The sequence below is a fragment of the Thamnophis elegans genome, chromosome 5 (assembly GCF_009769535.1).
Source record: "Thamnophis elegans isolate rThaEle1 chromosome 5, rThaEle1.pri, whole genome shotgun sequence".
Lineage (NCBI taxonomy): Eukaryota > Metazoa > Chordata > Lepidosauria > Squamata > Colubridae > Thamnophis > Thamnophis elegans.
The window spans coordinates 90,174,760-90,201,946 of NC_045545.1; the positions used below are offsets into that span (position 1 = coordinate 90,174,760).

Here is a 27,187-nt window from a genome sequence, read left to right on the forward strand (position 1 = left end):
GGCTGAGGAGGAAGCGGATTAAAACAATATTTTTTTAAAAAATGGATAATTATCGTGCGTGGCTGTCTAGCGTAAATGCAATATAGAAGGAAGAGATCTACAGTAGGGGAACACGCAATACTGCAAACTTCCAGGCTACACTACGCTTCCGTCGTAGGACGCGATTCTCCAACGTTTCCGCAGTTCCGAAGCCCCGCCCTTTCCCCCCCTCTTCCTTTCCGCCCGGCCGACGTGACACAGCACAATAGCCGAAGGCAGGCGGAAAGAGCGTCTCGGAGCGCGGTGCATGCTGGTCCGTGTAGTCTCGCGACACGAGAATGAGACTGCACTTACGTATCTTGAGTGGCACGGCTTCTGACCAAGGAGAAGTGGAGGGGCGGGGAAACTTCCAGCCAATAAAACAGAGGCAAAGGCTAGAAGGAAGGCGGGCTTCCGGTGTGACTGGAAGAGCTGCTGAGGGGAGTCGGAAGAGACCGTCGAAGCTTTTTGAGGGGAAGAGAAGCAAGCGGCGGGAGGCCCAACTGAGGCGACAGGTAACCGTAGGCGGGCTCGGCGGGAGCGCCCAGAAAAGTTGTGGGTGAGGGTAGCCTTTCTCAACCGCTCAAACGCACCCTTTCAAGTCCGAACGGGGGTTGGGGATGATGGGAATTGTAGTCCAGCACCCAGGTGAGGCTTACAGGGGCGGTTTTAGAAAGTTTGGGCTGAAGAAGTATTCCAGTATATGAGGGGCTTCCATAAAGAAGGGGGTGTTGTTGTTAACCTCCAAAGCACCAAAGGACAAGAAAGCAATGGATTGGGGGGGCGGGAACCAAGGAGAGAAGAAACCCAAAACTAAGGAGAAATTTCCTCACAGTTAGAACAATTAACCAGTGGAACGACTTGTCTCCAGAAGTTGTAAATGCTCCCAACACTGGAAGTTTTAAAGAAGAGATTGGATAACCATTTGTCTGAAGTGGTATAGGGTTTGGACTAGATGACCTCCAAGGTCCCTTCCAACTCTGTTATTCTATTCTATTCTAAAATATCTGGTTATTGTTAGGGAAACATGTTCCTTCCTTATCTCAGAATCCCATGTGTAACTTTAGAGTGGGCATCCTGTGCATGCGCGGCAGAGGCCCGAAAACCAGCTGGCTGGCAAGAGGCACGCACGCATGTCCGGTGGAGCTGAGATGAGCGATGGCTTGCATGCCCGATGGCTGCGTGCCAGGTGTGGTATGGGTACCATAGGTCCGCCATCACGGCCCTATACCATTTCGAACAAATGGCTTTCCAATCTCTTCTTAGAAACCTCCAATGTTCGAGACCCACAACTTCTGGAGACAAGATATTCCATTGAGGAAATTTCTCCTTATTTCTAGGTTGCTTCTCTCAAGTCAAATTCATTTGCACTTGAACTTTTTTGAAGAAATGTGCTTTTGGCAATAACATTTTTATTTTGCTGGACTCCCAATATAGTTACTAAAATGCTATCAAGTAATTAATATACTTTTTAAAAAATGACTTTTTTAATGAATATTTTTTATTTCCATTTTCATAACACACACTCACATGTATACTATACATAGCCCGTATCATATAGTATTAAATAATAATTACATCAGTTCCTCTTGTCAACAATGCCCAGAAAAATAGAAACCCATTATAGCTCTTCTGCTTTCCATACAACTCTTTCTTCTACCACCCTCCAACTTTCTATCTTCCCTCCATCATCCTTTCCTACTCTACTTCCCCTCCCTTTCCACTGCTCCTCTCTCTCTACAATCCACTCCTCCTTATCCTTCTCATCTTCCCCGCTTACCCTCTCTCCTATCCTTCTCTTCCCATCTTTCTTCTCCCTTCTGTTTCCCACTCCTCCTCTCATTGGTGTATTTCCGCTACATGTCAATATGCTTAACATATCCTAGTTTTAAAGAAAAAATAGTAATAATAATAGTTATGAAAATATAAGAAAAAAACAGTATACATGTGGGGACAAATTACATTAAAATCTAAGACGTCTCATCAAACCTGATATATATCCCTCCCCCCCACCCAACCCCCAACAACCTTCCCCCCCCCCCCCCCGACTTCCCAGAACCCGTACACGGTATAGATTTTTATCAAACACAGTCTAAAAGATATTGGAGAAAGGAATAAGAAATTGATAACAAAAAAAATGACTTTTTAAAGGTAGGCGTCCCTTTTTATGTTGATCAGGTTTTATTTTTGGCCACAGGGATGTGTGATTATCTGATGAGGAAAGTGATAGTCATTCTTTCCTTGGTTTCAATACTTTTTTTGAAAATTAACCACTAATCTCAAAAATCTAGCTGTAGTAGATTGTTGGGCTTTTGTGCTGTTTCATTTGGCAGTTTCTCTGTTTTAATAATGTATAAATCTTCCATGAAATCTGCATCAAACATTTCTGAAATAGCACCTGACTCTGGACTCTACTTTTTTTAACATTTGTCTGCATTGTTTTTCTACATTGAAGATTTGGTACTGGAATTGAATGTGAAGAGGCAGATTACTAGTTCTAAAGAGAAAAAAAGAAACCAATTTCTTTTGGCACGCAAGAATTAATGAAAATTATAATAGCATAGCTACTTCAGAGGTTGGAACTGTGTTCTTCATTATCCATATTTTTGCAAGAGAATACCCCAAATTCAGGTAAAACTAATACTGTAATTGGTGCAACCCAAGTGGGAAATTGCTTAACAACAATAGCATCATAGGGAGGTGTCTATGGAGATTCTCAATCATTCAGGTCCTGGTTGTCCCAAATATGCTTTTTCAAGGGGCAACTGAACTTTGTTTTGCTTTGAAGACATTTCGCTTCTCATCCAAAAAGCTTCTTCACCTTTGACCGGATGGTGGGGAATGGAAGGGTTTATATTCCTTGCAGGTTATTTGCATTCTTTTAGAGAGTTGTTGAGGCTACTTGGACATTCGTCTGTGTCCTCAGGGTCACCTGAGTAGTGCAAATGGATTTGGAGTCTTCCTGGAACTGCTAAAAGGGGCAGTGTGTTGTGGAGCTGTGCTGTCTGCAGGATGCTTATGCCCTGTGTCCCTTCACTGTTGAACACAGGCACAAGCTGTTGGGGAAGAGTCTCTGTTGTCTGCATCTCAAACTGAAGTGCAAATGGTCCCTGTAGTCTGCAATTTTTTCTCATGGAAATTCGTTCCTACTCTCACGCCATTTGAAGAGAAAGTGCATAGCTAGATGTCTGTGGAGATTCTCAGCCATCCAGGTCATTGTTGTCCCAAAAGTGCTTTTTCAAGAGGCAACTGGACTTTCTTGTTGTTTTTCTTCGAAGATGTCATAGGCATGTAGAGAGGATTGAATTAGGGGGTCAGATTTGGTGCTGTGCCAGCTGCCAAAGTTGAATGTATCTATATTACTTTTCTGGAAACGTGATTGCCAGGACTGAAGCGTTCGTGATGAATTCTTATCTCTTTCTAGGATGTCTTCTGGTGCTTTATTCCCAACCTTGGTGCCCGGCTCTCGGGGCTCATCAAGCAAATACCTGGTCGAGTTCCGTGCAGGAAAGATGTCTTTGAAAAGCAGCACGGTCACCCCTGATAAGAGGAAGGGCCTTGTCTACATACAGCAAACGGATGATTCCCTCATTCACTTCTGTTGGAAAGACAGGACATCTGGGAACGTGGAGGATGTAAGTGGAACACTCCAGCCATTGGATACATAGATTTATAGCATGTTTGCCCATTGATAGCTAAAATAGAATGCTCCTATGCTTTTTTATTTATTAGAGTTTCACCCCACCTCTAAGTAACTCACGGCAACTTTTCCTATTTTCCCCACCATAACATCCCTGTGAGATGGGTTGGACGGAGAGAAAAGTGACTAGTCCAAAGTCACCGAGCCGGCTTTTCATGCCTAAGAGCTCACCATCTCCTGGTTTCTAGGCCAGCACCTTAACCACTAGACCAAGCTGGCTCTCACTTATAATAAGAAATTAAGTTACATGCTTTGGGGTGACATAGTTTAGCCCCCTTTTCTCTCGTGCTCCTATTTTAGCAAGAAACAGAATAAATATAGAATATGTGAATCTATGTAGAATTACCTCTTTCTGCATAGAGGCAAGTATTTATTTACTTTCATTGTGCATCTAGCTTCTGCAGCTCTTTCTCGAAAACCATGCCGATAAACATATAATTCAAATTGTGTACAAATTATGTTTTCTGCTTTCCCCTGGAGCATCCTGTTTTTTTCTCATGAAGCATATTGAGTCACTATCCATAATTTTTCTCTTCTTTGAAAATGAACCTTCAAGAAAGGGAATTGCTTTGTGGTTTTTCAGGCATCTTTTAATCCCCAAATTTCTTGCCTGGACAATAGATGGGAATGAGAGAACATTTGATCTAGAAGATTTGATTCCCCCCCCCCCCCCGATAATTGGAATGGTACCTTGCAAGGGAGCAATCGAACATGAAGTTTTCTTTTTCCCTTATTGTAGATTGAGAAGTTAGTTGTTGATCAGTATTGATAGATTATGTAAGTATTTAGATCCCGCCTTTGTTTTTTTTAGGACTTGATCATATTTCCTGATGACTGTGAATTTAAGAGGGTGTCTCAGTGTACTACTGGCCGTGTCTATGTGTTGAAGTTCAAGGCTGGATCCAAGAGACTGTTCTTCTGGATGCAGGTTTGCGAGTTCCTCAGTCTCTGTGTCCTGTGCTTCTCCGGGAGTTTTAGTGTGATGCTGTACAGTAGAACGCCAGTGCATCTAGAGAAGATTTTGAGAGAGAGCAATCATGAAATTGATAGGGAAGAGTTAGCCACCATAACTTTGGATCTAGGTCATACCCTGTTTTCCCGAAAATATGACCTACTCAGAAAGTAAGTCCTAACTTGATTTTTACCCATGCACCCAATATAAGCTCTACCCCCAAAATAAACCCTAATTAACACCCCACCCACTCCATGGTGCACGGGTAAAATTAAGCTAGGTTGGGGATGGGGGAGGAGTGGAGCTGCCCTATACTTACCTTCAGACAGTTGCAGCCAGGGCTTGCACCCCTCGGCCCAGTTCTTCTGCAGCCTGCAGGGCTTTCCTGAAGGCCTCTGTAGTTGATAACAGAGCTCTGGATTGATCTGGAGTTCTGTTATCGGCTGCAGAGGCCTTCAGGAAAGCCTTCCTGCCCTTGTTGGATTAAGAGGTTCCTGAAGTGAAAAAGAGGCTGGGGGTGACTTGCACAAGTGAGGTGAGTCAGTGGATGACATTTCACCCTCCCGCCCCCCAAAAAGAACCTGGTGCCTTTTTTGGTGACAAAAAAATATAAGACAGGTTCTTATTTGTGGGGAAACACAGGGGAGTGTCCATTGTAACCTCGAATGGTGGCTAATTGGGCATAAATTGAGGACCTCTTCTATTGAGAAAGCTAAGATGTTTAGAATTACTCAACTGTCCTGAAGAAAATGTTTTTTCCCTTCCTTCCTTCCTTCCTTCCTTCCTTCCTTCTTTTCTTCCAGGAACCTAAGACGGAGAAAGATGAAGAGCATTGTCGTAAGGTGAATGAGTACCTCAACAATCCACCCATGCCTGGAGCTCTAGGAGGCAGTGGAAGTGGGGGCCATGAACTTTCTGCCCTTGGAGGTAGGAGCCTTTTCCAAGAAGCTCTTTCTGCTCAGGATTAGTCATTTAGTTCTGGTTCTTTAAGGAATTCTTTTAAATCCGGTTAGAAAATCTTCGATGCTGGCTAAACATCAAAATCACATATAAAATAGTAAAAATCCGTGCTTTGATAGTAGCATATATACTTTTAGATTAGGCAGCATCTGCAGTTCAATCAATCAATCAGAATAGAGCTGGAAGGACCTTGGAGCTTGAACCTCCAGTGATGAAGCACCTACTGGTTAATTGTCCTCACTGTTAGGAAGGTTCTCCTTAATTCCAGGTTGCTTCTCTTCTTGATTATTTTTCATCCATTGCTTCTTGTCTTGCCTTCTGGTGCTTTGGAAAATAGGTTGACCCCCCTCCTCTTTGTGGAAACCCCTCAAATACTGGAAGACTGCTATCATGTCACCCCTAGTCCTCCTTTTCTGTAGAGTAGCCATACCCAGTTCCTGCAACCATTTTTCGAATGGATTATGGATTGTAGGAAAATGTTCTGAAAGGAAAGTGTTAAAATGCATTTTTGGGTATATTTGTTAAAGTAGCACCAAAACTTTCATTCTGTTAAGGAGTTTCCATTGTGTGGCATTTAGTTGCACGATTAAAAATATTTTGTCTTATTAATTTTTTTAGGTGAGGGTGGCTTGCAAAGTCTTCTGGGAAACATGAGTCATAACCAGCTGATGCAGTTGATTGGACCAACGGGCTTAGGAGGACTTGGTAAAGTGCTTTCATGATATTTATGTGAGAAAATGCCTTTCTTTCCCCTGATGAGAATATACTTAAACCAAAGTCCCCTGATTTGTGAATGTTGGTGTGGGATGCAGGGGCATTAGTATAAACTACAGGTGCCAAAACTCAATCGTGTTATGTGACATATCGTGACTTTTTTGCCTTTGTGGAGTTGGTATGGGTGTGGCCTGCGCATGACTCATCCAGCCCATGGGCCACCAGTTTGATAGGCCTGGTTTAAATCGTTTTGTTTTCTTCATTGGTTGGTCAACCAGCAAGACCTTTTGCCAACCACTGAATTGATGCCAAACTCCTCCTATTGCATGAATGCAGGTAGAATTGTTCTGTTGCTTTCTAGTATATGAAAGAGCTAAGAATGGTGCTTCCAAGTATTTCCATGTTAATCAAAACTAATAGATCAAGACAAAGAAGAACTCTTTCCTTTCCTCTCCTCGCCTCTCATCCCCTTCCCCTTTTCCTTTTCTCTTTCCTTTCATTCCTTCTCTTTCCTTTTCTCCCCTTCCCCTTCCCTTTCTTTCATTCACTTACCTCAGTGTGGCATGAGATCCTCAGTAAGCATGTTTGGATAGTGTGATACTTTGGGAGAGGTGTACCTAGAGATGCTTTAGGAAGGAGTAGATCATTTGATATTATAATCCTTCCGAGGCCTTGATTTGGGGCTCAGAGTGTCAAGTAATAAAGTGAGAAGTTCCTTCAATAATTGCTCACTTGGCCAATGTGCTTCCTTTTTTTACTTACTGTTGTTTAGGCTTCCCCAGTAGGACATAGTTTTCTAAAGATGGTAACAATTGTGAACCTTTGCCCTGAAAGTTCTGCAACTAATTTCCAACGTTTGTGGATCTGAATGTATGATCTAGAAATTTTGGAATTTCGTTTGATTCAAGATTGGTTTGATATATGAAATTTGTGGAAGACATGGTACACAGGCATTATTTCGGTCATTCCTTTTGAGAGTTCGCAGCAAGATTCAGAGGTCCTCTCACTGATAACAGTTTTACAGTGTTGGAATGCAAAATTTGGCCTCTCGCGAGAGAATAAACTTTTCCAAATACATGTTTTGATAAACTTTTTCTAAGAAATGACTTTTTAAAAAAAAAACCTTATTGTTAATTGTGCCAATAGGTGGACTTGGTGCTCTTACAGGTCCCGGTCTGGCTAGTCTGTTGGGCAGTGGGGGGCCTCCAACGAGCAGCTCTTCTTCCAGGTAAGAAGTTTAACTTACTATTTAAATTTCCTTTTAAATATTAAGGTAGGGATAGAAGTTCATTTCATTATACTGCCCCCTAGAGTTGGACATGAGTAGTTAGGGCAGTGGCCCCCAACCTTTTGGGCACCAGGGACCAGTCTTATGGAGAAAGGTTTTTAAGTGGACCAGAGTGGCGGGGAGGAAAGAGATTCACATGCTGCCTGCATCCCATGGATGGGGCTTCGCTTGTTTGTGTGGCCTGGTTTCTAGCATGCCACAGAACACAGACCAGACCCTGCCTCACAATCGGCCAGCAGAAACTTTTTAATTAGTTTCATTTTTACAAGACTTCCTTTCTCTCATTAATCTTGCTTATCTGGAATTTAAATGGTGATGAATCTGCTGAACTGTCTTGTTACAATGCTTATTTTCTGAAATCCTTGGTAAAGCTTTGCCAAGCCTCAAATTTCAAAACAAAGGGAGAAATTCAGCATCTCTTCCTATAGCTGCACAGTCAGCCAGTAGAGTTTTATTAACTGCTTGAAGATAAATTTTGGAATGGCCTCAAAACCAAATCCTAATCTGAAACCGTCACCCTCTATTCCCAGGGGCACATCCCCAGTGCCTGGCACAAGGCTGCAGCCTCCGCTTCCTACGCCCCCTGCTGGGGATGTGTTAACGAAAGAATTTTTCCTGAGCAAACTAAGCGAGGCTATTGATGCACTGACAATTAAAATGGAAGATAAGTTTAGAGATAATAGAGAGGAGAGAAAAGAGGAAATAAAAGAAATGAAAGAAGAAATCAAAAGTGAAATAAAAGGACTTAAACAGGAGCTGTATGAGAAAATCGACGCTAAGGTTGTTAAAATTAGAGATGAAATGCTGAGACTTGTAACTGTATTGACAGAACATACTTCTGGAATGGAAGATACTCTAGGGGTTCTTAATGATGCCAATACCAACTTTACATTGAAAACAGAGGTGGTGGAACAAGAAGTGGAAAATGCTGAAAAAGAAATTATGATACAGTACCGACAAATGGAGTTTGCATTAAGAGTAAGGGGGCTGCGTGAGGAGAAACAGGAGAATCTGAAACAGATCCTATCGGAAGCTTTTGACTGCCTGATGGGAAGACCAGGGACCAACCTTGACTGGCAAATCAACAAAGCTTACCGCGTTAATTCTTGTCTGGCAAAGCAGAAGCAGCTTCCTCGAGACATCGTTATATATTTTACTACAAGAGAGCTTAGAAATATGGTACTACAAGCGTCTTATAACACTAAGCTTCAAATTGGCGGTCAAGACCTGATTGTTTTGAAAGAGATACCACCTCAAATGTTAAGAGCCAGGAGAGACTACGCTTTTTTGGTCGAAGAACTCAGAAATCGTCAGATACAGTATAGATGGGATGCACCATTTGGCATTATATTTACATTTGATAAGCAAAGATATCGCCTCAACTCTGTATGGAAAGCTCGAGATTTTTATTATAATATATTGAAGGCCGGATACCCTGCACCATCTGGACCTGGAGAAAGACCACAAGAAGGACAGGATAGACAGCAAACTACACAACCACCAGACAAGATGGAGCATTTCTCTTTTCCAGAAGTGCAAGGTGTTATGGAACAAAGACCTAGCCGCATGACTACTAGACGAATGGAGAAACAAGCTAAAAAGCAACAGTCTCAACAACCACCGGCCATCGATCAAAGAACTATAATAACAAGTCTGGAAGCAGTGGGAGGAGCTAGACCTAAGGTTAAACAGGCCATGCAGGAAGCTCTAAAAATGCTTCAGCCAACCAAAGATGACAACTAAGATTTTAACATGGAATGTCAACGGACTGAATTCTCCACAGAAGAGGATGAAAATATTTCATTACCTCAAACAGTTTAAGAATGATATAATTTGTTTGCAAGAAACTCATATCAAGTCAACTGATCAAAAATATTTGATTAACTCAAAATTTGGTCAACATTTTGCAGCTTCCGCCATGGAAAAGAAGAATGGTATAGTTGTATACTTAAGAAAAGATATGAAAGCTGAATTAATAGAAGCTGACTCCTTCGGAAGATATATTGCTTTAGACTTAATCCTAGAAGGGAAAAAGACATTACTTTTGGGAATTTATGCTCCCAATCAACAGCAAGATAGATTCTATAGAAATCTTCACGCTAAATTAGTACAGTGGGACTATAGTTCCTGTATACTATTGGGTGACTGGAATGGAGTGATAGACACTAAGAGAGATAAGAAGACTTCCCGTCTAAATACTAAGATGCGAGCAAAGTTACCCAAACCTTACCCAGGCATCAATCCCTTTCAAGGATTGATTTTATACTAACCATTAATGATTTGCTTTCTAGGGTCAAGAAGACAAAGATTGCGGCTAGGGTCCTTTTGAATCATAACCCAGTTTGGATGGAGTTGGGAAGGGTAGTGCAGGCCGGAAGGTCTTGGAGATTGAATGAAAACTTATTTAGATATGAAAAGTATATTAATGATTGTAAAAAATTACTATCTGAATGTTTTGAATATGAATAAGGGTACACCTATGGAATTCGTATGGGATGCAAGCAAAGCGTATATGAGAGGAGTGCTGATGAATATAAATAAAACACATAGAAATAAACAAGGGTTAAAACAAACAGAACTGGAAGAGGAAATTAAGAGAAAAGAGTTGGAGTTAACAATGAACCCAGACGATACAAAGGTTAAGGAAGCTATTAACATATTAAAATCTCAATTTGACATGTTGATCTCTGACCAGGTAGCCACTAACTTATTATATACAAAACACAATACTTTCTGTAATGCAAACAAACCTGGCAGATGGTTAGCTTATCAGATTAGGAAAAAAAGGAAAACTCGAAATATATCTAAACTGATTTACAGAGGGAAGGAGGTGTTTCAACAGGAAGAGATTCAAAAGGCCTTTCGGGAATTTTTTACAGAATTGTATAAAGGGGATAAAATTAATGGTTTAGATATAGACAAATATTTAGATAAAGAGAAAATACCCTCAGTTAGAGAAGAGCACAGGCAAAAATTGAATCAACCAATAACCTTCGGGGAAATCTTGCAGGTAATTAAGCAATTAAAGTCAGGGAAAGCACCAGGTACAGATGGTTTGACAGCGGTTTACTATAAAAACTTACAGTTAGAAATGGTAGAACCTCTTAGAGAATTATTTAATAAGATTCAAACGGAAGGTAAAGTGCCCCCATCTTGGAAGACAGTGTTTATATCTTTGATACCCAAAGAAGATCAAGATACTACTCAACCTAAAAATTATAGACCTATTTCATTACTGAATGTAGATTATAAAATTTGTACTAAAATATTAGCAAATAGGTTAATGTTGGTTATTCAACAATTGATACACACGGACCAAACAGGTTTTATACAGGGGAGACAGATGAAAAGTAATGTCAGATTAATTATTAATGCATTAGAATATTTGGGAAAGAACAACCAGATCCCTGCTGCGTTTATATTTTTGGATGCTGAGAAGGCCTTTGATCGAGTTAACTGGCAATTTCTGTATCTCTTATTCTGAGATAATTTTTTACAGTCAATTAAAGCAATATACCAACAGCAAACAGCACAAATCATAGTCAATGGAAGTTTAACAGACTCTCTTCAAATTGGAAAAGGTACAAGGCAGGGCTGTCCTTTGTCCCCATTATTGTTTATTATAACTTTGGAAATACTGTTGAATAAAATACGGGGCTTGGATGGTTTAAAAGGGATCAAGATTAGGCAGCAAGAATATAGAGTCCACGCTTTTGCGGATGATTTGGTCATAATATTGGAACAACCGCAGGAATCCAGTATGGTCTTAATGAATACGATTAATCAATATGGTCAAGTGTCTGGCTTTAACATAAATTTAGGAAAAACAAAAATACTAGCTATAAATATGAATACTAAACAAAAGGAAGAATTAGGAGTGATGCTAGGATGTGAGGTAGTTAAAAAAGTCAAATATCTTGGAGTTAACATTTTAACTTCAAATGGGAAATTATATAAGCATAATTATGAACCACTTTGGCATAGTATATAGACGGAGATGAAAAAATGGGAGAAATTGCACTTATCTTTGCTGGGTAGGATAGCGGCAGTGAAAATGAACATTTTACCAAAAATTTTATTTCTTTTCCAAATGTTACCTATACTTAAAAAAGATGCGAATCTTTTAGAATGGCAGAAGGGTATCAACAAATTTGTATGGGCAGGAAAGAAGCCGAGGGTAAAGATGAAAATAATGCAAGATGTACGTGAGAGGGGAGGATTGAAACTACCTAATTTAAAACTATATTATGATGCAGTGGCATTATCTGTAATTAGTGATTGGACTCATTTAACCAATGATAGAATATTGAATATTGAGGGACACGATCTGGTATATGGTTGGCATGCTTACCTGTTATTCAACAAAAAATTGGATAAGAATTTTAAAAGTCATATTTTAAGAAATGTTTTACTGCAGGTCTGAAAAAATACCAATATAAATTAAATGACAAGATACCCATGTGGGCAATTCCTAGACACGCAATTGAAAATATGAATATAGCACAAAAACAAGATAGAATTACTTACAGACAGCTTCTTACCTCGGAAAGGGGAGTATTACAATTAAAATCATTAGAGGTATTAAAAGAGGAGAAGGTAGTTCAAACATGGTTCCAGTAGGGGCAATTACAGGCTAGGTGGAAAATAGATCAAAAAATTGGTTTTATCCAAGTTGAGGATAATTTGTTTAAACAAATAAGAGATCAAAGCTTAATGCATATAAAGAGGATATATAATGTATTAATACAGATGGACTCGGAAACAGAATTAGTTAAAGATTGTATGATAAAATGGGCTCAAAATATTGAAGAACCAATAATGTTGGATACATGGGAAAGAATCTGGGTAAGAAATGTGAAATTTACACAAGCTCAAAACCTGAGAGAAAATTTTTATAAGATGTTCTATAGGTGGCATTTAGATCCTAAAAAGCTGGCTTCTATGTATCTGAATGTACAGCCTAAATGTTGGAGGTTTGGTTCTCTTGATGCTACATATTTTCATATATGGTGGACCTGCCAAAAGGTTAAGGCATTTTGGATAAAAATATGGTGGATTATGCAAAATATCTTTAAAAGAAGGATAAAGTTTACTCCTCAGTTATTTTTACTAGGTATATGTACTGACTTTACAGTGGTAGAGACTAACTTGATTCTGCACCTAATAACGGCAGCAAGACTGTTGGTGGCGCAATACTGGAAGAAGGAAGACTTGCCTACAATTCAAGAATGGACATTGAAAGTTACAAACTTAGCCGAGATGGCTAAAATATCGGCATATGTTAAAGATCACTCAAATGAGAGATATAAACAAGACTGGAAAAAATGGGTTGACTATATACAAAATAAATACGGGACCAAGAAATTCCAGTTAGCCTATGCTTAAGATCAGAAATGATTTAAATTGTTTAAAGTTAGCTCAGCAAGAAGAAGCTAAGATCAATGTAGAGATGTCATTAATTTCTTTATTTCTTTTTTCCCAATAGATTTTAGACTCTGTGTGTTAAAAATCCATACCGTGTACAGGTTCTGGGAAGTCAGGGGGGGAGGAGGAGGGGGTTGGGGGGGAGGGAGGGAGGGGTATACATTAGGCTAGACAAGAATTTGGTGGTAAACTAGAACTATTTTGACACACAAAAAAATTGTACTCCAATGTCTTACTGATTGAGGAATGATGAAATGTTTGTTTTTAAAAGAAAATAAAACTTTTGAACCAAAAAAAAAAAAAAAAAGAACACAGACCAGGAGTTTGGGACCCCTAGCTTTACCTTTAATGTTTTGAGACCTCTCAGCCTCACAGTAGAGCAATTTTATGCCACAAAGTCAGATCTCCTTTAGCTGAATCAATTGAGCCATGCTGTAATTGTGGCATCTTAAAGTTACTATAGTTATAGGGCACTCTGGACAAATAGTTCTTTCAGTGCCAGTTTTGCACCTACAAGTGTGAGATGGGAAGGGACGTTGTCAGTTCATCAGTGGAGGTCCAAGGAGGACTATAACAATTCTGAGAGCTGTCAGCCTTCTGTGGCACTTTCATAGCTCATTATATTAGCCACCCCCCCCCCCCCAAGAATTATGCTTGTGCAGCTGGTCCTCAGTTTACGATTGCAATGCAGTCTGCCCATTATGGTTGCAAAGCAGGTCCTCACGTGACTGATCCAATTTTATGACCTTTTTTTGAGGCAGTCATTAAGCAAGCACCGTGATTGTTAAATGAACTCATTGTTTGCTTTAGGATGCTTTTGCTGAATACTGGAACACCAGTTTTTAGCAAAAACATCAAAAATTGTAGTCATGTGACTAAAGAGATGCTGCAAGCAACCATAAATGCAGCCTGGTTGCCAAGTGCCTGAAATGCGGTGTGACAGGGGAAACGTTGCAACTGGGTTGTAAGTACCTCTTTGGGGGTCGTAATTTCAAATAGTTGCTAAGTGACTGGTCATAAGTGGAGGACTGCATTTATTTGGGAAAAATATCAGTGCTTCTTACTTATTTCAATAATTCTTGTGTTAACTATATAGACCAGCTGTCCCAAAGGTGCCTTTTTCAAGAGGCAACTTGACTTTCTGGTTTTTCCCTGAAGACGTTTCGCTTCTCATCCAAGAAGCTTCTTCAGCAGCATCCAGGCCATCCAGTCAAAGATCCAAAGAAAGTGGGTTGGGTATGGAGATATCAAACTCTCTTCAGAACATGCAAGCGACGCTTCAATCAATTCAAGAAGCTTTGGTTAAATCTCAAGAAACCATAGCAAAAAATCATGAGGAGATAAAAAATGAAATGAGGGAGCTGAAGGAGGAAATACGTCAGATTAATGAAAAAATGGCGAATATTCTGCAAAAGACAGCAAAAAATGAACAGAAAATGGAGGACAAACCAGAACAAACAGAGAAAGAAGTGCAGGAAGTAGCCCAAGTTAACAAAGACCTGGAGGAGACAGTAATTGTCCTGGAGATGGAAAAGGCGGCCTACTTCCTAAGATTCCAGAATATTAAAGAAGAGAAAAGGGAAAACCTGATGGACGTGATAACAGAGTTGTTGGCTGGAGCTCTACAGAAAACTAAACAAGAGGTCCAAGTGGAAATAGGGGAAATATTTAGAATTCATACAAATTACACAAGAAGACATAAACTCCCAAGAGAGGTACGCGTGAGATTTACTAAAAAGAGATTGAGAGATGAAATACTTAAAAGATCAAGAGAAGAGCCTTTGAAATATAAAAGGAAAAAAAATGTGATGTTGAAACAGGTCCCTAGGAGAGTAACAGATCAAAGGAGACAATATCAATTCCTGACCTCACAATTGATCAAATGTAATGTAATTTTTAGATGGTTGATACCAGAGGGAATTCTGGTTATTTGGCAAAACAAAAGGTTTAGACTGGATTCACTAGATAAAGCATATGCCTTTTTTAATCATCATTTTGCTGCAAGTGAACAGCAGGAAAGCAGGGAAGAGATAGAAAGTGAAAGACAAGAAGAAATGCAAGCAAAAGAAAAGACTTCGCAACAAGAAGAGAGTGAAAATAAAAAAGAGAACGAATAGAATGAGAAGGTGCAAGAGCAAAAGAACAGGGAGATAAGAACAACTAGGAGTGTAAAACCTATATATAAATTAAGTGATGGAAAAAGAAATAAGGATGTTATCAATTAACATAAATGGATTGAACTCCCCTATGAAAAGGAAAAAAAAACTACAAAAAATAAAAATGGACCTAATTTGTTTTCAAGAAGTGCATATTAAAAAAACAACATTGCAACTTATTCGAATACCCCCAAAGTGGGAAATTATATTCTTTATATATTTAGCACAACTAAAGAAAAGAGGGGTGACATTATATGTTAAAGAAATGGTAAAAGCCAAACGTGTATTCAGATGAAGAAGGGAGAATATTGATGGTTGAGGTTGTAATAAATCAGAAACAGATTCTTTTGATCGCAATATATGCACCAAATAACAAGAAGAATTCTACAAAAAGCACCATAAGAATATAATTGAAATAGACTATGAATACATTTGTATGATAGTGGACTTCAGTGCAATTGAGGATGTCAAACTAGACTATAGGTGCAGCAAAAAAAGTAAAAAAAAATGACACTTCCAAAACCTTTTTTTGAAATGACACAAGAAATAGGCGTACAGGATTTATGGGGAGAGTGAAATCCAAAGAAAAACCAATATACATTTTATTCGAACAGACACCAATCTTGGTCTAGCATAGATATGATATCGCCAGAATATCCAGGAATTCTGTGGGAAACTTTAGGGAAACTTTACAGTCAAGAAAAAGTGTCAGAAGGTATAATAAAACAATATTTAGAAAAGACCGCGTTACCCAAAATACCAGAAACAGTGAAAGCTATGTTAAACGAAAGAATAACAATGATGGAAGTAACAGAAGCAATTTAAAGGCAAAAAACCCAATAAAATACCTGGATCAGATGGGCTTTCGGCAGAACTTTATAAACATCTACAAGATTTCTTAGGTTTGTCAATGTTGGAGATCTATAATGATGTGTTGTTAAGGCCAATCTTCCTAAAACATCGGCAGATATTAGCTTAATGCCAAAAGAAGACTCATTTACAGCAGATAAAAAACTAGACCAATATCATTATTAATTGTAGAATACAAAATATATACCTCAATAGTAGAGAGACTAAAGTTCTTGAACAAATTTGTACGCCCAGACCAGAATGGTTTCTTATCCAAAAGTCAAATTAAAAATAATATGAGAATCATCTTGAATACATTGGAATACTATGAAGTACACTCTGAAAAACAGATAGCTCTGCCCCCTTATTATTTATACTAACTTTGGAAGTCTTGATTAGAAAGATCAGACAAGACCCAGAAATAAAAGGCATGGAAATAAAAAAAGAAAATTACAAATTACAGGCATTTGTGGATGTTGTAGTATTTATCCTAGAAGAGCCACTGAAATGGGATCTAAATTAATAAAAAAAAGAAGATTTATTGAAGTAGCAGGATTAAAAATAAACAAAGAAAAGACTAAGATGCTGGTAAAGAATCTTACAAATAAACAAAAAAATGAATTGGTAGAAAAAATGGGCATTCAGATAACTAAAAAAGTAAAATATTAGGAATTTGGTTAGTGGCGAGAAGTGCAATTATTAAAGAAGATAATTATTTTAAATTAATACAACAAATCTGGAAAAATGGAAAAACCTACAGCTGTCGATGGTTGGAAGAATAGTTACAATAAAAATGAAAATTTTGCTGAAGTTGTTATTTCTGTTTCAAACAATTCCAATAAAACTAGGAAAAAAAGTTTTTTGAGGATTTAAATAAATTGATTTTAAGTTTATTTGACAATGGAAAAAAGCAAGAATAAAATTGGATTTGGATTACCTGATTGGGAGTTGTAAGTGCTTACATGGGTGAAAGAATGGGTTAATTTGAGGAACAAAAAATTTTGACTTTAAAAAGACATGATTTGCAATTGGTATGGGAAAAATAAAATACACAGATATTTTCAAAGACATATTAGAAATGCTCTACTTTTAGTATGGGGAAAAATCATACATTACATGAAAATATCTGTGTGGCTATCCACAATAGAATGTTCTTGAACTGGAAAAAATTACAAGATATAAAAATATCCTAAATGAACAAGGGAAATTAAAATCGAAGTAAGGACTGAAAAATCAAGGAATTGATTTGGCTTGATGGCCACTTATGCAAATACAATCAAGGTACAAGTAAGATGCAGAAATAAATGGATTTTACAAAGAACCTTCAGAATTATATCTGATATTTTTAGGGATGGATGATAAATTTAAAAAATAGCTGCTTATTGAGTTTTAAAATGGAAGAAGAACAAGTAAAAGATACTATGATAATATGGGCCAAAAATTTTGGATATAATATAGAACTTAGATAAATGGCAAAAACTCTGGGAAAGAAACTATAAATTGATGATGTCAACAGCCTATAAAAAAATATCTACAAAATGTCTTATAGGTGGCATTGCCACCAGTAAGAATGGCAAAGATGTTCCAAAATGTATCTCCCAGATGTTGGAAATGTAAACAATTACCGTGTTCTTACAGTCATATGTGGTGGACTTATCCTATTGCAAAAAATACGGTTAGAAATAAATATGTGGCTAGAAGAAATGACAAAACAACAAATAGACCTAAAACCAGAGATGTTCTTGTTGGGTATCCTACCGGAGAAATATAATAAAAGAAATACATATTCAATTTTACAAGTGGTAACAGCAGCGAGAATTGTATATGCACAAAACTCAAACAGAACATACCTATAAAGGAAAATGTAATAAAGAAAATACTAGAATGTGCTGAAATGGATAGATTAACATTGAAAATTAAGGATGAGGAAACAATCCTTTTTAACTTGGGAATTATTTTATCAATGGTTAGAAAATAGCGAACAGAAGTTAGAAATTTAGAATAATGATATGTAAATAAAATGAAGTAAATGTGTAATTAATGAATATTGAATAACGATAAGTAAACATTGATTAATAGACTTGACGATAATGGCTACAAATGTGATGGTTATCTGATGTTTATAATGCTTGATGTTAACTATAGACAAAAAAGAACAGTGTTTAATTAAATAACAGAAAATGTTTAATAAGGAAAAGTGAAGAATATGGTGAATAGACTTTGAGAATAATAGATATAGCTATTGTGTGCATAAGATTTACTATTTGTATTTTTAAAAAGATTATACCCTGTTAGTACACTGCCATTGTGGATATGGAAATTTTGTATATAACAAAGAAAATTGTATAATAAAAATAATATTATATTAAAAAAAACAATTATGCTTGTACAGCTGGTCTTTGATTTACAATTGCAATGGAGCCCGCCCATTGGGGTTGCAAAGCAGGTCCTCGTCTGACTGATCCAATTTTATGACCTTTTTTTGAGGTAGTCATTAAACAAAGACTCTGATCGTTAAACGAACTCATTGTTCGCTGTGGGGTGTTTTTGCTGAAAACCTGAATACCAGTTTTTAGCTAAAACATCAAAAATTGTAGTCGTGTGACCCAAGAGATGCTACAAACAACCGTAAATGCAGCCTGGTTGCCAAGTGCCCCGTTATAAGTGGAGGACTGCATTTATTTGGAAACAATATCAGTGCTTCTTACTTATTTCAATAACTCTTACGTTAACTATACAGACCAGCTGTCCTAAAGGTGCTGTTTTCAAGAGGCAACTTGACTTTCTGGTTTTTCCTTGAAGATGTTTTCCTTCTCATCCAAGAAGCTTCTTCAGCTCTGATTGGAGAATTCCCCACCATCCAGAGTTGAAGAAGCTTCTTGAATGGGAAGCGCGACGACTTCAAAGAAAAAACAAAGTCCCATCCCCTCTTGAAAAAGCACCTTTGGGACAACCTTGACCTGGATGATGGAGAATCTCCATAGATATATAGGCCAGCATTATTCCTTCATTGTAGATAGGGCATTAGAGATGTAGACATGAAAATGATCTAACATTTTCCAGGGAAAAGGGTGTGCTAAATGTCTTCATCTTCTTTGTGGACCAATCAGGACTTCTTTGCAAGTTGTACCTGGGTTTGGGTGTGGAATGCTTTGTTTAGCAGCATGTATTTTGCAACTGAAGAGTCACTTTTCTTTCTTCTAGCATTTTTAACATGTGACTTAAAATACCGGCTCTCATCTGTAGGAACCAAAATTTGTGTCCCGTTTCTCCAAAATTGTACTACTAAATTCATGGCTGTAAAATGAAATTATCTGTTGCCTTTGATAAGTTAAGAGTTTGACTTCTGTTTTATCAAAGTATAAAATATAAAGGAAAATCGAAATAGGAAATTAAGGAAGAAAAAACGGGGGGGGGGGATATGGGATACCAGACCAAAGAAAAAAGGAAAAAAACAACCCATTGATTTTCAACTATTTTCAGCACAGTAGAAGATGGCAACATTACAGCCTCAACTTTTGACTTTTACACCTTAGTATATACTAGCCATTTCTATAACATCTAATCGGCAAAACCAAAGTGATTGAACGTTTCACCTGGATTTTGTGCTTGTGATAGAAAAAAAAAAGTTAAAAGAGTTAGAAACTGAGAAGAGGAGTCATCGTAAGGAGTTGTCAAATGAAGACTAGATGGCCTAAATTTGGGCTTTTCACTTCTTTAACCCCCTTCTCTTCTTTAGCTGAGAAATAACAGCTGCAGAATTTTTTTCCCCGAAATCTTTCAGTTCTCGCAGCCAGTCAGCCGCTGTGACACCATCCTCCAGCACTTCCTCCACACGGGTAACGCCCGCTCCTGCTGCTCCTGCAGCGGCCACGGCCACAGCCACAAGTCCTAGCCCTGCTCCAAGCTCGGGAAACGGGACCAGCACAGCAACAAGCCCTACCCAACCCATCCAGCTGAGTGATCTTCAGACCATCTTAGCAACTATGAATGTACCAGCCGGAACAGGAGGGCCGCAAGGTAAAAAGAGGGTTGCACGTTTGGTATGTCTCTCAAAACGCGCATCTTTCCTCGAATTTCCATCCTAACATCACAGTTTTTATTACTCAAGCCTGGAGTTAGACAAAACCTCTGGACTTCAGATACAACAGTATGAACCAGTGTTAGGCAGCTGTTGGTTGGTAATGTTCTGACCCAGCTTTCCCAGAAGCAAGAAACAGACTCCCCACAAAGAAAACCCTCTTTATTTACACATTGAGAATTAATTGTGTTCACCAACAGAAAGTGCAGGCAATAGTCTTGCAAGGAGTTACCATATTTTTCGGAGTATAAGACGCACCTAGCTTTTGGGGAGGAAAACAAGGAGGAAAAAATCTGCCTCTGCCTCCCAGCAATTTGCCTCCTTGCAGCAAACAGCCAACAGCCCTTTTCAGCACAGCCTGATTAGCACAAGCAGCTGTCTGTTGGATCGGCTTCTGACGATCAGCTGTTTCAGGCTGCAGGGATTGCCATAGCCTATTACCCCTCCGCGCACCCATTTTCAACCTCCGTATCCCACTTTTGGTCTCCACGTGTCCCATTTTCTGCCCGTTCTGGGCGGCAGGGATCAGAATGGGCATAAACTGGGCACGCGGAGGCCGAAAATGGGGCACGTGGAAGCAATAGCAATGGCAATCCCTGCAGCCTGAAACAGCTGATGGTGGGGAGGCTGATCCAACTGACAATCAGCTGCTTGTGCTAATCAGGCTGTGATGAAGCGGAAACTGAAACAGGCTGTTTGCTGCAAGGAGGCAAATTGCTGGGAGGCAGAAGCCAAAGGGTGGGGGCTGGTGGGTGGGCAGGGCTACATTCCATGTATAAGATGCACCCAAATTTTCACCCTCTTAGGTGGGGGAAGATGCATCTTATACTCTTAAAAATGTGAGTCAATTCAACAGAAAAATAGGTAAACCTCAATTCTGGCAAGGCAGTCTTTGTCGCACGAAACACACAAGAAGCAAACTTTCTAGAAATGCAAACAGTTGTCTGCGACAACCAAACCACTCCCCTTTCCTCCTGTTTATTCCCCAGGCAGGGAGGGGCCAGTCAGCGTCCATGTTTGTTTTGCTTCCCGAGATGGCTCATTGTCCTCCATTGTTCTCCTCTCCTATCTGATCTGCGCATATATGTATCTGGAACAGGCCCCAGCTGTTCCTCCTCACTCATCTCAGCCTCCAAAGGCAGCTACTTCTCCGGTGGCTGGGAAATGCCAGACGGCCCAGTGCTCTATCTCTGTGTCCAACTCTGAGCATCCACCAGAGCCTTCCCCAAACTCCAGAACTGGACTAAGTTTTTCCCCAACCACCTTGTCTGGGTCTGGTGGCCCACAACAGGTTGGTTAGAATCAACTAGCACAGAGGTGTCAAACTCATGGCCTGCGATAACAGGGAAAGTTGTGATATGTCATGTGATGACCCAAGTTTGACACCCCCCCCCCCCCCGAAATAGCACATTTAGGATGTGGTAGTCATGATTTTTATAGTTATTGGGGTGGTTTCCAGGTTACTCTTGGGATTTGTGATCACCTGTAGCATATTTGCTAATTCTGTGTGCCTTAAGAGGCCATCCTAATTGTGTTCCCCAGTTGACCTGTCCAGTGTGCTCACTCCGGAAATCATGGCACCCATTCTGGCCAACACGGAAGTCCAAGAACGCTTGCTGCCTTACCTTCCTTCGGGGGAATCTCTGCCGCAAACAGCAGAGGAGATTCAAAACACGCTCACCTCTCCGCAGTTCCATCAGGTAACCATTTGAACGTCAGCCGAAGAGCAGAGCTTGGTCCCAAGTTGAATAAGAAAGCCTTAAGGCCTCGTGCAGGCCGTCTTCAACTGTAATTGAGCCCAGAGTTAAAGCTGTCAGTCATTGCAGTTGTAAGTCAAAGCATCACGTATTCAGTGGGTTATTTTTTCGTGACACAAATGCCACAAATTATTAAGCAAATCCATTTTTCCTCCCAAAGGTTTGTTGTTGGTTTTTTTGGCCGGAAACCGACCCAAAATGTTGCAAATCTTGGTTATGTGACTTTCAGGTGCTGCAATGATGAGCTGGTTGTCAAGCACTGATTATGTGACTGCTGAAGGGCATTTTTTTTTAGACATTTTATTAAGATTTATAGGCCGCCCTTCTCCCTGAGGGGACTCAGGGCGGCTTACAATCACAGGGAAGGGGGTGCAATACCAAAAGACAAACAGTAAGTGAACAAGATAAAATAATAAAACACAACTTGCATTCAACAGTCAGCACTCGGGCGGGTAAATTGGAAACCTATCCCCAGGCCTGCTGGGAGAGCCAGATCTTAAGGGCTGTGCGGAAGGTCTGGATGGTGGTGAGGGTACGAATCTCGACGGGGAGATCGTTCCACAGGGTCGGAGCTGCAACAGAAAAGGCTCTCCTCCGTGTAGTCGCCAGTCAACATTGACTGGCAGATGGGATTTGGAGGAGGCCCAGTCTGTGCGATCTAATCGGTCGGAGGGAGGTAATCGGAAGAAGGCGGTCTCTCAAGGGGCCAGGTGAATGTGGTTAGCTTGAGTCATAAGTAGCTCTGGGGAGATCCATTGTAACGTTGAACTGTCACTAAGTGAGAGGTCAAAAGCTACCTCTAGGAACTGGTCCACAGCAGGGGTCTCCAACCTTGGCAACTTTAAGACTTGTAGACTTCAACTCCCAGAGTTCCTCAGCCAACAAAGTCTTAAAGTTGCCAAGGTTTGAGACCCCTGGCCTACAGGGTCAGATTAGGGAAAGGTGATGTGGGGGGATGAGAGACTGTTCATTCAGAAATTTAAGTGTTATTTTGACCAGTATAGCGTTGCTGCTATTTTGAACTTTTTGATAGTATGCAACTATTTGGGGGCTGTGTTGCTTTACTCATTACTGATTTACAGTAATTCTGATTTACTTTACCCCAGCACTGCTTAGCTACCAATCCACAGGACTGGTGAGAATTCAACTAAAGAATTATAGTTGTCACGCTACCACCCAGGTGGATAGTTTACAACGAAGCTCGTAGCACTATCTAATTTTTTTAGCTCCAATTGAAATACCAAGAAATTCTAAGGCAGAGTATTGAAATTAGAGCATCGTATTCTAGGATAGAAAGAAAATGTGATGAATGAAGCCTGACCTTGGTTAGATTGTATCACAGGCACATGAGAAGGATCCCTCATCTGTTGTCATGTAGCCAATGGGAGCTGGATTTTTGATTTCTCCTAATCACTAAATCTTTTCGGAACAAGGATCGTCTGTAGTCTGCCTCTTTGAAGATAGAAGAAGCTTGATTTTCTCAGAATCTAAGAATCTCTTACAGTCTAGCTGAGCTGGTCTTTTTTCATTTTGCAGGCGTTGAGCATGTTCAGTGCTGCCTTGGCTTCTGGACAGCTGGGACCCCTGATGAGCCAATTTGGCTTACCAGCCGAGGCCATAGACGCAGCAAATAAAGGCGGTAAGTTCATTTGCCCAGCTAATTGGGAGCTGCTGAATCATGAACGGAAATCTTTCTAAGGATGAAGTAATATATCGTGAGATTTGAATTCTGTGTCAGCGTTCCAAATGTCATCCAAAATTAAATCAGAGTTCAAGGCAGAGCTTTCCTCAAGGTTCCAATTTATTAAGAGAGACATGTTGGCACATCTGTGGAAACCCGAATCTGAAAGCTTCCTGGGTTTTCTATCCAGTTCAAAGTTCATGATCTTGCCCCCACACCCACAAGTCTATCACATGGTCCAATCTTCCTCTGCCACGCTGGCATTTCCACCCATCTAGTTCCAGACATGTGCAGAGGTGCAGAGACAAAGAATGACCTTGGGCTTCTAGGAAAGAATGTTTTATTTTGATAACAACATTCTACTCCTTACTATTCCCCCTCCCAATTCCCCACTAATGAAACAGCATAGTAAAATAAGAGAATGTGTGGCAGGCCCAAGAGCCTAAAAGGAAAATGACTGGAGGCCTGACATTCTGCTCTCTTGTGTTTTCTGGAAGGCTTTTTTGGGTCACACTCATCCAGTGTTTCTCAGCTGTGGGCAAATTTATAAGCTGTGGACTTCAACTCCCAGAATTCCCCAGCTACCATGTGGAACTCTGGGAGTTGAAGTCCAGACTTCAAGTCCATCCAATCCAATCCACGGCAAGCCAGCAACCGGGCCGTGCAAACAAGTGAATCCCCATCTGCGGGATGCAGACTCCGTGTGAAAGCACATCCCATTCAGTCCGCGGGAAAACCTTTCTCCACAGAACCGGTCCCTGGTGCCCAAAAAGTTATGGACCACTGATCTAACCATGAAGCTCAGCATCATTTATATTAAAAAAAATCAGATACTGGACTTGTATATGCCCTCAGCTGATCCCAATGTGATCTACAGTTTGACATGGGACCCCGCGGTCACAGTGAGGGGAGGATGCTGTGCCCCATTTATACAAAAAGTCCTGGCAGACGCTGTGTGAGGTGCGAATCCTATTCAGGATTGTCCATTGCTGACGTGGTGGTTCGAAGCCTAGCACCTTTGTTCGCAATCATTTATGTCTTCCTATGTCTGTGCTATAAAGGGCTGCAGAGAATTAGTTGAATTCTTACTACTGAATAGTTAAGGAGTTTTAACCAAGAATGCTACCAGAGAGCTGCTCCGTCTTGAAAACCCAAAATGTTTTGGCTCATCCTGACACTACAAATTTGTAGATGTTCTTTAAAAACTTGATTGTTCCCCCAAGGTCTGAAATAGACAAGTGTAAGACACCTGGCTGGCTGTTGCACACCATTTTCCCTTCTCTTTTGTTTAATATTAGTTTTAAAGTTTTAATTGTATGCCGTCAAGATTGTATGCCAAGGGGAGCAGCACTTACAGGTCTAAATGATAAAAAAACTCATGCTTTAGTAGTAAAGTAAAAACACGCTTTATTAGTAAAGCATAGTGAAATGGAAAGTGTGATATCCAGCTTGTTGGAAACTGACTTAGAAGGGAAATAATGTTAGGCCAACATATTTTATGCAAAGGATTTATCATTTGGACTAACCTTTAAAAACAGACTTTGCAAATTGCAGCTATCCTGCTGCAAACCTTCCTTGCTGTTGCAAATCATGTGTTGCAACTACACACTTCAAATGTGCACAAGGCCGCCTGCTGTCTTTCTTACTTTTCTCTTACTGGATTACCCATATAATGTGTCTTTTTTTTCTAGACGTAGAGGCGTTTGCAAAAGCCATGCAGAACAACGTCAAATCCGACCAAAAGGAAGGAGAAGCAAAGGAAAAAAAGGACGAAGAGGAAGACATGAGTTTAGATTAGGTTTCTTAATTGTGTCTGAATGATACTCCTAGATATTAACTTTTAAGTAGAATCCCTAACTGACTCCATGTATTGAATCTACAAGTAAAGGATCTCACTCCCAAAATTATTTCTGAAAATAACTCCCCCCCCCCTTCTTTCTTGCTATAACCCAGGCAGCTGTTTAGCCTTAAGACACCACTTGTCCCTAGGAAAGATTTGATTGGACTAAATGAAATCTTGCATCCAGTAAAACTGTAGCTTTTATGTTTGAAGGGTTAACCTACATCTATTAGTTTATATATATTTTTTATATTTAGCTAATTGTACCTGGGTGTGTCTATATTTGGTGGAATATTTGACTTCTTGCCTTCATTAAAAGATTTGAGGGGCTCCTGATCTTCTCCCCTCCTCCTGTGTTGGATAATGTGGGGCCTGGGGAATTGTTTGAGCAGAATATTTTCACAGAAATCACAAACCCAGGTATTTTTAACTGGCTTAAAAGCTCTATTTGCAAAAGAAGCCTCTCCAAGGGTGGGCTGGGCATGACGCAAGGTGATTAAGAATGGTTATGGCTTAGAGCAGTGTTTCTCAACCTTGACAACTTGAAGATGTGTGGACTTCTACTCCCAGAATTCCCCAGCCAGCGAATGCTGAGGTTGAGAAACACTGGCTTAGAGAGTGACAAATAGCTGCAAGGAACCCTTGCAAGCAACTCGGTTGTAAGCATGTAATTCACATTGTATAAACTGGGAAGCCCAGTATCCCCTTTCGTGGCATCCTATGAATGCATTCACTCAAACATTCTCCTCTTTGCATTGAGGCCACTTTGTACAAATTTTACAAGAAAAAAACAATCAGGACATTTTATTGGAAGTATGTAGCAATGATGTACAGAAATATTGCTTTCTTTATTCAGCACCCAAAATAAGTTGCTGAAATAAAAGTCAGGGTGAGTTAAAATCCACTTTTCAATATGTACCCCAGCATTAAAATAACCAATATACTGACAAGTAATAAAATTCTTTTCAGAGCTGTCTTCCCCAATGTGATGAGAGAGATATATATATACATTTATATATATACACACACACACACACACATAAACATACAATGATGCTTCTAAGTGCACAAGTGAACCTGGTTTGATATGGAGTAAGTGAAGTTACCTGATGGAAAGCGAAGTTGTGATATTAAAAGTGAAGAAGACAACGCAATGGAGTAAGAGTGAAGGATTAGGATTTTTTTCTGAAAGGAGCTGAGGACATCACTTTTAACAGATTAAGAGAGTTGGAAGTGGCTTTATAGGTCCGTGATAACGAACCTATGGCACACATGCTACAGATGCCACATTTTCTGGCACGGCAGCCCTCAGCTCCAGCGCATATGTGACCGCTGGCCAGCTGATTTTCGTCCTTCCAGAGGGACGAAAGCCTCCAGATCCTAGAGAGGATGAAAACTCCCCCCCCCCCGTACAGGGTGTGTGTTTCGTGCTTACATGCGTGGGGGAGGGGGCTTTGCACACATGCGCAGGCGGGTTGGGCACATGCATGCAATAGCGTGTGCACACAAATTTTGATGCACCATCACTGCTACAGGTCATCTAGTCCAACCCTCACCCCCCCCCCCACCTCAAGTGGGAGAGACTACACCATTTCTGACAAATGGCAGTCCAATCTCTTCTTGAAAGTCTCAAGTGATGAACCTTTGGAAAGCAAGCTGTTCCATTGGTTGATTGTCCACTCAGAAAGTTCCTCCTTATTTAAAGCAAAACCTATGTTTTCCTGTAATGTCACTGAAATGCAGGCTGCAGCAACGGCACCGAACATG

General features: G+C 39.9%; 1 protein-coding gene across 2 annotated transcripts; it reads left to right on the plus strand.

Moving 5' to 3' along the window:
* The first annotated feature begins 425 nt into the window (after positions 1 to 425).
* Positions 426 to 26,465, plus strand: LOC116508871 (proteasomal ubiquitin receptor ADRM1). Of its 2 annotated transcripts, XM_032217657.1 has the most exons (10): positions 426 to 533; positions 3,443 to 3,653; positions 4,530 to 4,646; positions 5,474 to 5,597; positions 6,249 to 6,335; positions 7,491 to 7,572; positions 19,846 to 20,081; positions 21,685 to 21,842; positions 23,436 to 23,538; positions 25,272 to 26,465. In XM_032217657.1, exons 2-10 carry the CDS (start codon positions 3,444 to 3,446, stop codon positions 25,376 to 25,378), a joined length of 1,224 nt encoding a protein of 407 aa, XP_032073548.1. In that variant the 5' UTR covers positions 426 to 533; position 3,443; the 3' UTR covers positions 25,379 to 26,465. The 2 variants fall into 2 exon arrangements, with proteins under 2 accessions (XP_032073548.1, XP_032073547.1); XM_032217656.1 differs by lacking the exons at positions 19,846 to 20,081; positions 21,685 to 21,842; positions 23,436 to 23,538; positions 25,272 to 26,465 and adding an exon at positions 14,153 to 17,815.
* The last annotated feature ends 722 nt before the right edge of the window (positions 26,466 to 27,187 follow it).